The sequence below is a fragment of the Paramormyrops kingsleyae genome, chromosome 14, assembly GCF_048594095.1.
Source record: "Paramormyrops kingsleyae isolate MSU_618 chromosome 14, PKINGS_0.4, whole genome shotgun sequence".
In the NCBI taxonomy this organism is placed as follows: Eukaryota; Metazoa; Chordata; class Actinopteri; order Osteoglossiformes; family Mormyridae; genus Paramormyrops; species Paramormyrops kingsleyae.
In genome coordinates this window covers 5,351,084-5,366,441 of record NC_132810.1, presented here as the reverse complement: position 1 = coordinate 5,366,441, position 15,358 = coordinate 5,351,084, and the positions used below count along the sequence as shown (strand labels likewise).

Sequence of the window (15,358 nt, the reverse complement as noted above, 5' to 3'; positions counted from 1 at the left end):
GCTTCACATCGCCTTTCACTCTGACATCACTCATTCAAAATAGCGCCATGTGTGTGTAAAAGACATCCCACCTTAGCTATATTGGTTTCAGGAAAGCAGATGAAGGACAACTGGGAAGGGGGGGGGGTGTTGGCTTGGCTTGGGAGGTATTAAGGTAATATTGTTTTTTTGTTCAAAATTATCCCTCCTCAGCAAATTTTACCTGGTTAATACCAGAATAGCATTGCTTTCTAAAATACTGCCAAAATACTATATACCGTGGTATAATATCTGGATGGTATGATGGTACTAAGATGACAAGACCACAGTTTCGCGGGAGTAAGGGACCCCCAGTCGATTTTGGGGGGGAATTCTCGGAACTTCCGGAGGTAGGAAGTCTGCCTGGTGACAGTGAGCGGAAGGAGAGCAGCTGTGAAACACATTGGGGTGTGGACAGTGAAAGTCGGGGGGGGGTGAGGAGTGGCAATGGTAGAAATTGCCACCCATGAAGGAAGCGACCTGATGTTTTTTACCATCTTCGGGTGATTATTTTTGCGGGGGCGATGGCACCAACACTGCATGGTCATTTCATTTATTTCTTCCTCTGCCATCCCGTTCCAGAATTTCATGACACTGACATTCAAGGCCTAAGGCGATCAGGAATCCGACATACGTGGATGTGCTTTTTAAAAATATCCAGAGTAGCAAATCTGACGTAGGCATTCAGCCCCCAATCTGAACCCTCCCTGTGGAGATGGGATAGTGGGGGCATGTGACAGGTGTATCTCTAAACCAGATGTGGGCGTCTTACGCCGTTAGCTGCCAAGATGGCGTCCCGTTAATCTGCCTCCTCTTTGATCAGACGCTGCCCTTCTGCTGTTGTTTGTCAGGCGGGTCGCAGAAACTAAATGTTCCTGCTGTCTCGCGTTGTCGTCTGTTAGCCCAGCGCGTCGGGCTGAAGCTGCCGAACGCTGGGGAGCCAAGACACTCGGTGTCAGATTCGAGCGAGATCATTCGGAAGTCCCGCTAATCTCTGCTCTTACTCCACTGTACCCGAGCCGGTCTCTGGCCCCCCACGTTAAGCTGCAGGCCAGCGTGCTGAATTACCAAGCCTGACCGTCTACATTATCGCTCTCTCATTCTGTCACTCGGGCTGAAGCACTTCGGGCTGCACAACGCCCTCCTGCCTCCTCCTCTATGCGACTGCATCGGCAGGATAAGGCTGTTTGGAGTGAAATCCAGCCTGGCTGAAAATCGGGGGGGGGGGGGGGCGTGGCATACAGGTAAAGCACTGGATCATTTCAGGAAAAGCTCTCTTCCGTCTTAGGGCAGGGGAACCGGTGGGGGGGCATTTATCCAGGGTTGGGGGGGGATACCGACGATAGCTAAAAGGAGAGATGGACAGTCTGACCCAAGCGGGTGCAGAAATGGGGCCAGATGGCTAGAGAAACACGAGTGTCAGGCAGTAGCCGTCTGTCTTATGTGTTAATAGGATAATTGTCTATAAATAGGCGCCTTGCTGAACTGGTGAGCTCCGGCCTGCCGAGGCCTTCCAGTGTGGGCGGGACCCGGGCTGCCGGCTCTGCGTCGGGGGGCTCCGGAGGCACCTGCAGGGGCTGCTGTCGGGCGTGGCTTTGAATGGGCGTCCTGGATCGGCCCTGAGCCGCTGGGCGATTTAAGGGGGAGGCGTCCTGTGTGCATCAATGGCTTCCCCAAAGTGAGAGGGCCACGCACTAATTAAAACAGAACTTCCACGATGGAGCCGCCGTATTCGAGTCTGAGGAATTCTGTCAGGACGAACGACGGGGCTGGTGTTCTCAAAACCGATTAATTAAATAATCATTTCATATCTGGGGGGGGGGACTTAATTAGGAACGATTTCCCCAGAGAATTTCTCAGTACATCATGTCAAAACCTTCTGTTTGTCCTCTGGTGTGTTGTGAGGGATGAAGAGAGCCAGCAGTGATGGCAGTGGATGGTCTCCTTAATTTTCTCTGGAGGGGACTGTCAGAATTTGGACACTGGGGGGTGGGGGAGTGCTACTCATTAACGAGCCGTTTCACAATAGCTGTTAAAGACTCTACTGTCACCCGCTGTAATCTGGCAGCGAGGTTGTCTGAATGGCTAGACTGTGAGTGCTTTATGTGCCACACGGGTTGACGGACACATTCATAGCCCTGTCATGTGGTAGAGAGGGCGGGACCTCAATCTACCCAGAGCAGAAAGAGGTCATAACACTCAAGGGTGACAAAGAACAGTGTGCATCTCTTTTGCTCTGAAGGCAGGTGCTCATTTGAGCTTCTTAATATTCTGGGTGAGGGTCTCAGAATATTTAAATCATTCTTAAAAAATAAGTAGCCTGAAATAGTGACGGTGAACTGAATGGAAACCATTATCTCAACAAAGCAGATGTTTTTTAAGCAGCACAAAAATGTAAAGCCTGCGAGAACATCATGGAGATACCCTCAGGACTCATTTTCACAGCGACCACCATCGGGACTCGAATGGCCAGCGCGAACCCCCCCCCCACGGGAATCCTTCTTTGGAAGTGGAATGAATAGAACGGACTTTAGAGCAGGCAGGATGTTTGCTGGGTGATCGGCTCCCCCCTCCTCCCCTCGACGGCTCTGTTTACCTGTCTGAATCATTGGCGAGGGGCCACACACGGATCTTGGTGTGGGGGGGTGCTCATCATGCACATTCACCACCATTACAGCATGTCCGTATTTGTATTTCATGTTTTATTTTACACAACATAACAACACAGCAGATGTTGTCTTCCTGTACAGCTTTTTTTGTTTACGCTGCCTTAAAAGAAAGGCAATTCCAATGTCATTGAAAAGAAGGCTTGAATTTTCCTTTAAAAAATATCAATTTTATACGAGGTCCAGTAACAAGTTTTAGTGTTTTTTTTTCCCGTTTTTGATTCTTTGTCTGTATATATGCAGGAAAAGGGTATTTCCTCGTTAAGAATGCTTTGTGTGAAATTGTGCCAGATCCCACACCCCCGGCAGAGGGGTTGGCCGTCCGGAGATGCCAATTGAAGGCACCAGATTGACTAAACTGACCAAATGAGCATACTGTAGTCCAAGCGGCTGGGTCCATTTCCTCTCTTGCTTGCTTTGTGTCATGAAATGATGGCAATGCCGTGTGACATCCGTGCTATTTCTCAGGGAGACCGCTTTCCACAGGAGGCTGAAGGTATCCATCCAAATCCTGGCCCGCACTGAGGCAGGCCCCCGTCTCCCTGGCAGCTCCCTGGGACAGAACGGAAACAAAATGGGGGATAGATCCAATGGAGGCAGTGAATAGTCACACAGTGCTTTCCAGTATCCACTCGGAGCTGGAAAAACCCTTCCCGCCATCCTGCCCCTCCAGCGGAATGAGCATCCCGTTCATGGACAGACTCCGCCTGTACCACATGCTTCCCAACTTCTGAGAGCCGATGTAGCAGTGATATTTGGACAAGTCCTCGTTTAGGGAGTATCTGCGTTTGGCCCGGACTCCCTCTGCTGGCAGAGTCAGGTACTTGGGAGAGCCCTTGGAGTGCGCTCTTCTGAAGACCGGCGTGTCCTTGATGCGGGCCACGGGCAGGGCCGTCAACTGCTGCAAAGCCGTGGAATTATTCCGGTTTGTGTTCTGCAGCTCGGCGTCGGTCAGGGAGTCCGCCGCAGCTTGGCGCTTTGGCTTCGAGGAGCCCGACAGTCCGGGTGTCCTACCTTGACTGGCCGCCGCACTTTCCGGCTGAGAAGTCTCGAACGAATGCGTCAGCGTGTCTGGCGGCCCCGGCGCCCCCTTGTGGCACATGTCATCCTCATGGGCCATGGCCTGCTTGGACGAGGAGGGCGTGACGGAGCATCCCTGGGATCCGTTGGTCTGAGAGTGCACGTTGGTCACCATGGCGCCCTTGCCGGCCTCGCCGTTGTTGCACACCTTGTAGCGAATCATGAGGATGATGATGAAGACCAGCACGGAGGCCACAATGATGCCACCGATAATAATGATCATGGTGCCGCCCAGGAACTGCGACTGCATGAAGTGGCAGCGGAGGTACTCGGACTCAGTGGTGAACTGGACGCAGCCCACAACCCGAGTGGCCGTCAGCGACGTCACCACGTCGTCATAGATGGCTAGGACGCACAGGTCATACTGAGTGCCCGCTGCCAGGTTGTTCACCAGGAAGTTCTTGCTGGTAGGAGGGATCATCCTGCAAGGAAGCACAAAGAGGCTGAACATCAGCATCCAGGACAGTGGTGCCGACCCTCTCAAGCTCTCTTTGTTATGTTTGAGTTGTCAGTAGCAGGGGTCTGACACAGGGGGGGTGCTACTCACCACCTGTGATTAACAGCCCCAGATTCCACTTCTGTGCCCCACAAAGCCAAATGTGATTCCCTAACAGCTCTGACATACCGTAACAGTCCAATGGCAGCAAGCCTGTCTGAATGGCTAGACTGTGAGTGCTGTAGCTGTTTAGCTGTTGGAGCTGTTTTTATCAGCCGATCTTATAAGGACTTTATGGGCACCTTAGGCAGCCGCTCGCTGTGGATCTTCTCCACCTGTGTGGAAATAGGCGGAGCTCTGCCAGGTCTGGCACGGTCTGGCTCTTACCGCGTCCTGCCACATAGACACCCACCCGCTCTCTCACCCGTGGAGAGGAGAATGACCAGCACACTCCGGAAGGAGCCCAAAAAGCGTCTTCCTCTCAAGACAGCTACGTGAACCCCATGCTTCCAGATTATTCTGCAGCACTTTGAAACTGGGGCTCCAAAGAAGGAGTGTAGAATTTAAAAGAGGGGGGCTACAAACGAAAAGTGGGAGGAGGCCATGAGCTGCTCGCTTTCTGGAAGAACGGCATCACAGAGTGACAGACCTGAAATCTGCTCTTATCCCTGCAAGACCAGGTCCTGAAACTTGACTTACTGAGGCAAACTTTCATCGTTTAATTTGTCTGTTTCACCAAACTTGTTCAATTGTGGCACCACATTCTCCTTTCTTATGCTTCCAGCATTAAAATGTGTGTAACTGAGAACTATGAATATTTTCACAGCAGTGAGGTACCATGTTTAAGGGAGCAGATCAGATCAGGGATCGGCTCCACTGCACAGCCTCTCTGCAGCTCTGAAGGAAGGAGGAGCTGAGGCTGACTTTGCTGGGTTATGATCTGCACATCATCCTGCCCATTTGGGTAAGTAGAGTTTAACTACCCTACATGTGTGCTACATATCTAATAGTACATACATGTGTGCTATATGTGCAATAGTACATACATGGTGTTACCTCCTCTACATGTGTGTTATATGTGTAATAATATATACATGGTGTTTACTTTTGCAACATATGTGTTACATGTGTAACAGTGCATATGTGGTGTTCACCTCCTATACATGTGGTTTTGTGTAATAATACATACATGGTGTTTACCTCCTGTACATGTGTGTTATATGTGTAATACTACATGCATGGTGTTTACCTCCTCTACATGTGTGTTATATGTGTAATAGTACATGCATGGTGTTTACCTCCTCTACATGTGTGTTATATGTGTAATGTGTGTTATATGTGTAATACTACATGCATGGTGTTTACCTCCTCTACATGTCTGTTATATGTGTAATGTGTGTTATATGTGTAATACTACATGCATGGTGTTTACCTCCTCTACATGTCTGTTATATGTGTAATAGTACATACATGGTGTTTACCTCCTCTACATGTCTGTTATATGTGTAATAGTACATACATGGTGTTTACCTCCTCTACATGTCTGTTATATGTGTAATAGTACATACATGGTGTTTACCTCCTCTACATGTCTGTTATATGTGTAATAGTACATGCATGGTGTTTACCTCCTCTACATGTGTGTTATATGTGTAATAGTACATGCATGGTGTTTACCTCCTCTACATGTCTGTTATATGTGTAATAGTACATACATGGTGTTTACCTCCTCTACATGTCTGTTATATGTGTAATAGTACATACATGGTGTTTACCTCCTCTACATGTCTGTTATATGTGTAATGTGTGTTATATGTGTAATAGTACATGCATGGTGTTTACCTCCTCTACATGTCTGTTATATGTGTAATAGTACATACATGGTGTTTACCTCCTCTACATGTCTGTTATATGTGTAATAGTACATACATGGTGTTTACCTCCTCTACATGTCTGTTATATGTGTAATAGTACATGCATGGTGTTTACCTCCTCTACATGTGTGTTATATGTGTAATAGTACATACATGGTGTTTACCTCCTCTACATGTCTGTTATATGTGTAATAGTACATACATGGTGTTTACCTCCTCTACATGTGTGTTATATGTGTAATGTGTGTTATATGTGTAATAGTACATGCATGGTATTTACCTCCTCTACATGTGTGTTATATGTGTAATAGTACATGCATGGTGTGTACCTCTGGTATGTTTGTGTTATGTATTTGTCTGAACTGCCATGTTACTGACGGCTCGGCCCGTTCCCATGATTCATGCATTCATCTTGCTGTTTCTGTCAGCCGGTCAGAGTTGCCCTTTGTTCAAACGTGGGAAAAATATCATTCCACTTATAAAATGACCTGGCTGACCCCAGTGACTAAAGACTTGTAATGAGCAGTGGTGCCGAGTATCCATCTCTCTGCCTTGCATGCGGGAGCCGCGGAGGAATCGTGCATGCTGCTGGGGGTTTATAAGAGAGAACACGTCAGCTGACATTCACACGCCGACACCCCCGCTGCACCGCTGTATGTGCCCTCTGCCACCTCCTGCTGGTGGGAAATTGTCAGTTTGCTGAATGCTCACTTTCCGCCACAGTGAGGTTGTGTTTCTATGACGTAGCGCGCCAGTGTCATCCGAGGTCGTTCAGCGGCCTCTCCCATCCCGAACAGTACAGTTATGGCGTCTAATGATGATGTCTAACGATGGATCTACGCCTGGCTAAACCATATGACAATGACTCGGATTCAATTAAGGCCAAGCACCCGACTGCAAGGTTTCTCGGCTACACCGTGGCCTGGCAAATCAGCTGAGGAGGTCTCAGCTGAGGAGGTCTTAGCTGTCTGTGAATTTTAGCCCTCTTTGCTTTTTAATACTCTGTAGGCACAGCACATGAAAAGGGGGCGGAGCCCTGACAGCCCCAAAGGGCATGCTCGCTAATGGGCATGGCTTTTCCTCTTTTGCGATAAGTTATTAGTCTTATAAGCAGTTTCTGTTCACTGTCGCCCCCACCCCCCACTCCACAGTAATGCTTCTCCCACCAGTACATCTCTCTCCTCTGGTAAGGAGGAGAAGGTGAACTATGACACATTTTAAGACCAGACGTTCCCTCATCAGAGCCTGAGAAATGGATTTCATTTCCCCGTGGCTTCCAGCCGCCCCAAGGCCGGGGGCTCATCCTGTCACAATAACCGCCCAGCCTGTCATGCGCAGGCAGATGCTGCCGCATGAACTGTGATACATCGACAAAGGGAGTCATTTGTCATGTGCATTATTTATAAACATTTAGCATTTTAACCGGTACAGGCTGCAACCAAGTGTCCTTCAGGGGCTACGCACTTGTTCGACTGCCTGTTTTTAAAAATCTTTGATTTAATAATTTTCGATTGCCGGGAGTGAGGGGTAGGTCTTTTTCTTTCATTAATAACTGATGATGGTAAATAAGATTCAGGTTCATTGTAATGAAGATGATCGTTATCGCCGTAATTCACACACTTTTTACAGGCCAAAAAACAGGGAGTTGATTCTGTGCATGTCGGACCAGGACCTGGGGCTGCTAAAAGATTGGGGGCAGTGTGCAGCTCAGCAGGTCAGGACGCTGTGCCTCTGATGGCAAAATCACCAGTCCAAATCCCAGGGTGGGCAGAGGGATTTCACCATTGGGCTCCTGAACAAGTCCCTTAACTCCCAAATGCTCCAGGGACCGTCTGACCCGGTATGTTGCTTTTGATAAGTGTCAGCTAAAACAAATGATAATAAAGCACTACATTGCCATGCATGTGTGAATTTGCTGACTGATGGCTATCCCTTTCTTAATGCATGGGTTAAAAAAAAAAATTAAATGACGATATCTGTGTGAATATTTTCCCTGCTTCTCAGCATCCTCTGTCACTATGCGGTTTCTTTCGCTTGTTCTGGCATCCTTATGTAAAGGGGTCAGCCTTCAACGACAGGCAGAACAGCATTTAAAGGAGGTGCTACTATGATTGTCTCCTCTGCCGCTCACAGCTAGCTTATTCCGCTTATTAGCTCACCTCTTACTGCTGGGAGTTAACATGTTTTATTGTGCTGCACCCATTGGATCATTCCATTATTACTAGCCAGTATCTTTCTTGCTTGATTAGAGCAGGATAATGCCTTGTATAGCATGAGGCTAATCAGGCCATACTCATCTGGGACCTTGATTTGAGCTGCATGACTCTGGAGACTCACTTTATTATGGTGAAAATAAAACGATAAAAATGAATTGGACTCAGGATTATGTTTCGAGCCATATGTTTGTGCCAGGTAGGAGTGATGGATTAAGGGGCATTTAAATATATCTTGTAACACCATGGAATCAGTAATTTTTTTTGGCTGGATTCCATTCATTGCTGCACCAGCAGCGTAAAAAGTGCACAGCTGACTGCTTGCAGATGGACATTAGTGTCACTTTGTGGTGCTACGCTAATTCAGATATGCTTTTATTGCTTAAATAGTAACCTTTCCTTTATAGCTCTTTAAAAGTGTGCAGTACAGCATAGTGTGTACAGCATCTGTAAGCTTAAGAGAAAGTGTTCTGCTTTCTTAATGTTTACCTGATGGGTGTTTATCTGTAGATAAGAGCAAACAAGTATCAAAAGTACATCCAATGTAATCCTTCGATTCAGTGCATCTGACAGTAGAAACTTTTAAGAAGAAAATCACTTAAGAATTTGTGGGCAAATGGTAAGGTTGCCTACCTGTAAACGAGAGAGTCATCGTAGGTGCCGTTGTACTGGATCTGGAACATTCGGATACCTGGAATATTCCTCTGGAAGTTGAACTTGACGAGGGCTGTGGAGGCTGTCACCTCAGCTATCACGACCCGCTTATCGGGGCTGGTCTTGGTCTCAGCTGTGTGGTTGCTGCCATTGGCACCGCCTTTGGTAGAGGTGGAGATGTCAGAGGAGCCAGGGTCAGGCTCCTGGATGTTGTTGGTGCTGTTGGTGATGTGAGGCAGCTTGATAATGACGAGGTCCACGGTCTGGTGGGCCTCGCCAGCAGGGTTGGAGGAGATGCAGGTGAACGAGCCTGAATCCTTGACCGTGCTGATCAGGATGTCCAACGTGCCGTTGGAGTACACCACAGTCCGTGTTGAGTTGGACACCAACTTTCCCTCTGGTGAGATCCAGTGGATGATAGGCTCAGGGTCACCCCGGGCCTTACACCGTAGGGTGGTTCGCTGGCCCTCAAGTACCCGCATCTCGTGGGAATACCTCGTGATTAGGGGTGGCTCACAGAGGAACTCCTCTTCAGGGATGGACCAGAAGTAGCGTCCGGACAGGTGGGAGGGCGTGGCGCAGGTCTCTAGGTCATCGTCACGGCTAAGTCGCCGCAGCCAGAGCAGCTCGCAGTTGCAGTGCAGAGGGTTTCCCCCGAAGCTTAACGCGAAGGAGGTGGGGCTGATAATCCCTGCGGTGGCCAGAACCTGAGCTCTCTGGAAGAGTGGGTCTGGTGGCAGCTTTTGGAGTTTGTTGGAGGTCACATCCAGGCGGTTGAGCTTCTGCATGAGGGAAAATGTGCCCTCTGGGATGAAGTCAATCATATTGTGGTCCAAACTGAGAGTGTGCAAGCTGATCATCTTCTGAATGGCCTCCCATGGTACCGTCTCCAGGTTGTTGTAGGACAAGTCCAGTTCCTCTAGAGCCAGGAGGTCATTGAAGGCCCCCAGGTGGATGTTGGTGAGCTGGTTGTTGTTCAGGATCAGGTGGTGCAGCTTGGACATACCGCTGAAGGTATCGTTGGATATCCGTGTCAGACGGTTGCTGTTGAGGTGCAAGGCGCGCAGATTCTCCAGGTCTGTAAAAGCGTGAGGTGTAATGAAGCTTATCGTGTTCCTGGAAAGGGTAAGGTCCACGAGCCTGGTCATGTTGGCAAAGTCTTTTCGCTTCACGCTTGTGACGAAGTTATCGGCCAGCCGTAGCTCCACAGTGTGCCGGTCGATGTTTGGGGGGACAAAGAGTAGCCCTTTTTTGGCACAGAGGGTCGCAAGGTTGGGGGACAATATCTGACAGACGCAACGCTTCGGACAAATCTGGGCTTTGACTGCCATGCTGATAACCAACAGATAGACCAGCAGGTTTTCCATTGTAAGTCAGGTTCAAACACCTGCAAGACAAAATAAAGAGGAAGGTCACATTTTGTGAAGGCTTCTTTGTTTTATTAACAATGCAAAACTGTGCATAATCATTTGACAAGTTGTGGTCATTCCTATAACACCACCAAGTAATTGATTATTTAACTATGTGCTGATTAGCATCTGTGCCTCTGTATTTTCTTCAATTCCGGAATTCCATTGCTTGTAGATAACCGTATTCTGTGGTCCAGCAGGATCAAAATGGAGTACAGTATACTGAAAACATGGCTCATTCCTAAAGAAAAATGATCTCATCTTAAAAATCTGTCAGAAATTAACAAAAGAAATCACTGTGTACTCCAGCCAGAAAAGGCCGTATGACAACAGCAGCCCTTCCAGGAACTCTGATGTTGAGCTTGCCTGTTTTAAGGTTCAGCCTCAGCTTGCTGGCAGGCCATCTGACAGCTTGTCTGTGCATCTAATTTGAGTCCAACTTGTCGGTCACTGAGAGTCACGCCTGGTTGCCTCGGCACCACATCACAAGATCTGCCACCTTTTCCTGATACGGACGCTGTATTCCTTCCCACCACACGCAAGCTGCCTGCATCTACGGACTGCACACTTCCATCTTGGAAAGGGACACTCTCCCCAATAGTTCCTCCCATTTGTTAGACATATATTGGTTCCTTGAACGAATTGCATTGGGTCATTCATTCCTGCATAGTTCCTAAGATGATTTCTGACGGCTGCTGTGACTTATACTTTCTTAAGCCTCTAAACAGCTGGCCTCTCCCCTTTCATTCATTTTAAAACTGTAATGTGCCCAGATTCATGAAGTCCATGTTCTGAACAATAGACTTATTCTATGGCAGTACTGGCATCACAGAAATGATGCAGAGGAACAGCTGATCATTTTCTCTTCTTAATATACCATCACAACAGCCCGAGTCAGACATGAATTAATAAATGAAAATGCAGTCATCTGGGATAAGTAATCAGCAGCGTAATGCATGAGGAATCTTCTTTGTAAGACACGACTCGTGGCTGCATATAGTAATTCCCTTCTTTGTCAAACTCTCTCCTTCATTCTGTCCAGAGCTATACTTTTGCATGCATGTGTCTTGGTGTTAATCCTAACGTATAATACACGTACATAACTATGTTGGTGCAATAAGCACGACTCCCCTGGATGGTATTTAGACCTTATCAGCAATCAGCAGTTGACAGAGTTTCTGTCCTGGGCAGAATGTTTTTGAATTGGGTTGACATTTATGCTTTCCTAATCTTACATTTAAATTCAGAAAATAATATGGTCTGTCTCTTTATTTGGGAGTTCCATGATAAGACAAAAATACAATTATGAAAGATCATAGATAAGATGTAACAAGACTCTCGCTGTCTCGTTGGCTTTCTTGGTGTGAGGATCATCTCAAGCAATACAACGTTTCAGAGCCCACGAGTCAGATTTCAGACAAAATGTGGCCCCAGATGACATGGAAGCAAGCTCCTTCAGCTTCCTCTCTCCTCGGCCAGATCTCTGTTGTGCGCTCTGTGCACGTGGAGTTAGCACACTGCTGCTAATCATCAGGGAGCCGCATCTGCTCATCGTGTCTGCCATAAGAATCAACAGAAATGAATACAGCCACACTGCCTACTGCTTGACATAGAGTGTGACATCCCCATTGACAGGAAGAACATCTGCAAGGAGCGTGGACAAAGATCCCTAATACTAGAACACATTTACACAATGTCTTCTGAGATGTTCTCCGTTAGTTTAGGCTTGTCTCCTGTCCATCCAGTCCAATTTAGTAGGGCTTCTTCAGTTTTCATTTTATATAAGACAATGTAAAGATGTTCACCTCTTAGAAGTCAGTGAATCCTGAGCCCACATGACAGGGGTCTGGCTCGATTCTAAAACGAGCCACTGATGTTTGTAGGAACATTCAAAGTCACGTGGTGGAATGGACATCTCCACATGGCCGCTAGCCACAGAGATGCGGAGTGGACTTCCATTACCTGCTCGTAATTCTTCACCATTGATTTTAGTTTTTTCCCTCGTTTCCGGGCTACGCTGCTGTTTATGTGAAGTGAAACATAATGGTCCAGTGAAAGATGAGATTATAATGGCTTGTATACTAGATGGTTGTGTGCTTTAATACAAGGGCTTCATTGGAATATTAAACATGTTTGTCTGAGCATCAGACTCGTTCTCCCCATTTTTCCCATGTGTCAGAGCACCCGCCCTGAAATTTACGACATTGAAGGCATCGGCTTTGCCATTGCTTATGAGTCCCAGCCAAAATATTCATCATCCCCCTGAAATGACGCTGTCGCAAAGGCTACGAGCTACATGCTAAGGGCCTCGACTACATGATATGTTTACAGTGGCGCAGATTGCTCAGATACAATGAGGGTGTTGGTGCAGTGCAGCCTAGATTTATTAGACCTTCCGTGTAGCCTTTTCAGTAAATCCACATGACAGACATGCGGAAATGAGTCTTCTCGGGAGTGTAACTCTGAGATGTTTATTGGAAAGCCGATAGGTGCATATGCCTTGGTTGTTTTACCATGAATTCTGGTGATTTTAGATATTTCGTGTGTCAGAAAGCTCAAAAGCGGCAGCGTTGGATTTCACTGAATACGTTGAGATCGACCATGCGTGAAATCCAGGGGAGGATAAGCTGTTTGTGTTTGTTTTCCGGTGAAGGCTGCTGGGTTTGCTCAGAACACTCAATGGGAAATCGAGTATGGAAACAATGGGGTGATAACATGCTTGAATTCAAGCTCAAAAGATGTAACATCTTGCAAGCATTTTAAATCAGTCCCATCAAGCCAGCTTATGTGGACAGAATATGAAGATGCCCCCCCCCCCCCCCCCCCCACGTGGGCTGTTAACAGGTGACCAGACAATGGGTACAGCCAGGTATCTGTAGACCTCCTGGAATTTTACTTGCATGGATGTGCCCAGTGAGCGTTGCCGTTCCTACCAGCAGTTTCAGAATAAATTGAAGGTTGAGCCATAACTGCTCTCTCTGCTCTTAACGATGGCGAACGTGGCGAAGACGGCAGGCCGTGTGATGCGAGAGCGTTTTTGTGATTCACTGTTAGGCGCTCTTCAAATGAATGTAGAGCGGAACGCAAGACACTTGCGGTATTTGTTTTACTTCAGAGTTAATTATACATCTTCAGAGCTTTAAATAGCAATTTGCACCAACAGTGTTTTCTTTGTTAGTCAAATGCAAGTTAAAAAAGTACAGCATCTGACTCTGTAATTAAACTAGAGTGCCGCAGATGTAACGTGTCCCCGAAGTTCTGAGGCTCTGCGCGTCCGTTTATCTAACCTGAAATTATACCTCGTCAGCGGGCTCAGCTTTCATTAAAAGGTGGCACGGAGGGCACCCATGAACATAACTTGGACTGTGAGAGCAGGCACGTCAACAGGCACAATCGCAACTGCCTTTGTCCTTATCGTGCTTGTGCCAACATTCTGCCTGTCCACGGCACTTCACCGCACCTGTGTTGACAGCAGCATATGACAGCAAACTGATTTTGTTTGAGAACGGCTCTGTGAAATGTTGGGTGGTGATTTGGGGTGGACCTGTGTAGCTGAGTCCTGCCTCTTTTGTTCTTCTATTTGATTTTGATTTTTAAACACGCACTGCTTGTGAATCTTTTACACTTCCATCAACTGCAAAAACGCCGCTATCAATCCTTACAATGTGTCAGCTTCACCCAATCTCACATCACGCCCCTGGAGTATGGAGCTGAAAGGAGACAGGGGGAGCGGGAACATGCATTTAACTGGAGGTTTCATTGGATGACTTAAATTCAAGGGCAAAACAGCAGGACCCCCAATGGGTCCAACTAAAGTACCACGTGACCCGCTGCCCTTATTCCACCCCTGTAAGAAGTCTAAACCTCACTTGCAAAGGAGAGCCGTGGTCAGTCTCTATCCAGTCATGAGCTCTCCTGAATGGCAGGTGCTTCCACACAGGGCCAAAGGCACGAATAGCCAGCCTTCAGAATTCATCACGCTGCATATAGCAGTAAACGCTGGCCTATGCGATCTTTAAACCTGTCTGTTTATGTGGAGAGACTCAGACCGTAAAAATCAGAACACAGGGAAAAAAGGAATGGTGATGAATCGTGATTGATGGGTGTTTCGTGGTCACATCAGGGAATCTACTCAAGGTCTATATGATGGTGCTTGGATATCAGACGGGGAGACGATGGCAGTGCTTTGGATCAAGGGAGAATAAAGACCCTCTGTTTCTCTGGGAGGAGGTCTGCTTACTGGGATGATCCAGACCCACAGAAACACCCAGAATGACTGTGCTCCCCACATCCTGCCCTCGGTGACTGTTGGGGGAACTCGAGTGGCGTTTAATATTAAGAAAATCCATAAGTCTCTTTCCGATGTGGGGCCAATCGAGGCTGATCTGGTGACAAGTGGGATAAAATGGCATTTCCCATTCCAAGTGGGTGGTTTTGTTTCCAGAAATCGGCGTCTTACGGAGAAACAAAATCTCCAGGCGCATTGTGTGTGTGTGTGTGTGTGTGTGTGTGTATGTGGGGGGGGGGTCCACAGATAGGGGGCGCTCTAGAGCACATCACTAGCCATATGCGGGAAATGCTCACTTGAGACAAAGCTGGGATGCAGCCTTAAAAGCCTCACTCCCCACGGCCAAACAATGGCTCTTAGGAAATCTTTTAAACTATAATTAGAAACTCTGAAGCAAACAGATGCTTTCTGCTGCCTCTTATTCAACACCAAAGAGCCACATAGCTTGCGGTTGTAAGCTAAGTGCAGCCCAGTCCCTCACTCAAGTTTCATGCCATTAAATGGCTGGAAAGCAATGACAAAGTGGACCATGTCACTCCTGTCTCCCAACTGCACAGTTAGAACCTGCATCTGCCCCTCTGCCCCTCCTAGCAGTATAACTCCCGTTCCCTAACTGAACAGTTAACTGAATACCTCCCTCACTTAGTAGTATAACTCCTATCCCCTGATTGGACGGTTAGGCCTGTTGTCTGACGTTCATAGCAGCATAACTCCTGTCCT

The 15,358-nt window shown here is 47.5% G+C and overlaps 1 protein-coding gene across 1 annotated transcript in view; it reads right to left on the bottom strand.

Moving 5' to 3' along the window:
- Positions 1–2,701: 2,701 nt before the first annotated feature.
- The window catches only part of lrfn5a (leucine rich repeat and fibronectin type III domain containing 5a), a 28,056-nt gene continuing 15,399 nt past the window's right edge, over positions 2,702–15,358 (bottom strand). Inside the window, exons 2-3 of the mRNA XM_023828745.2 lie at positions 8,921–10,328; positions 2,702–4,186 (exon numbers count right to left, since the gene is read on the bottom strand). Of these exons, the coding sequence (XP_023684513.2) occupies positions 3,292–4,186; positions 8,921–10,308 (2,283 nt within the window). The 5' untranslated portion in view covers positions 10,309–10,328 and the 3' untranslated portion in view covers positions 2,702–3,291. The remainder of the gene's footprint in view (positions 4,187–8,920; positions 10,329–15,358) is intronic.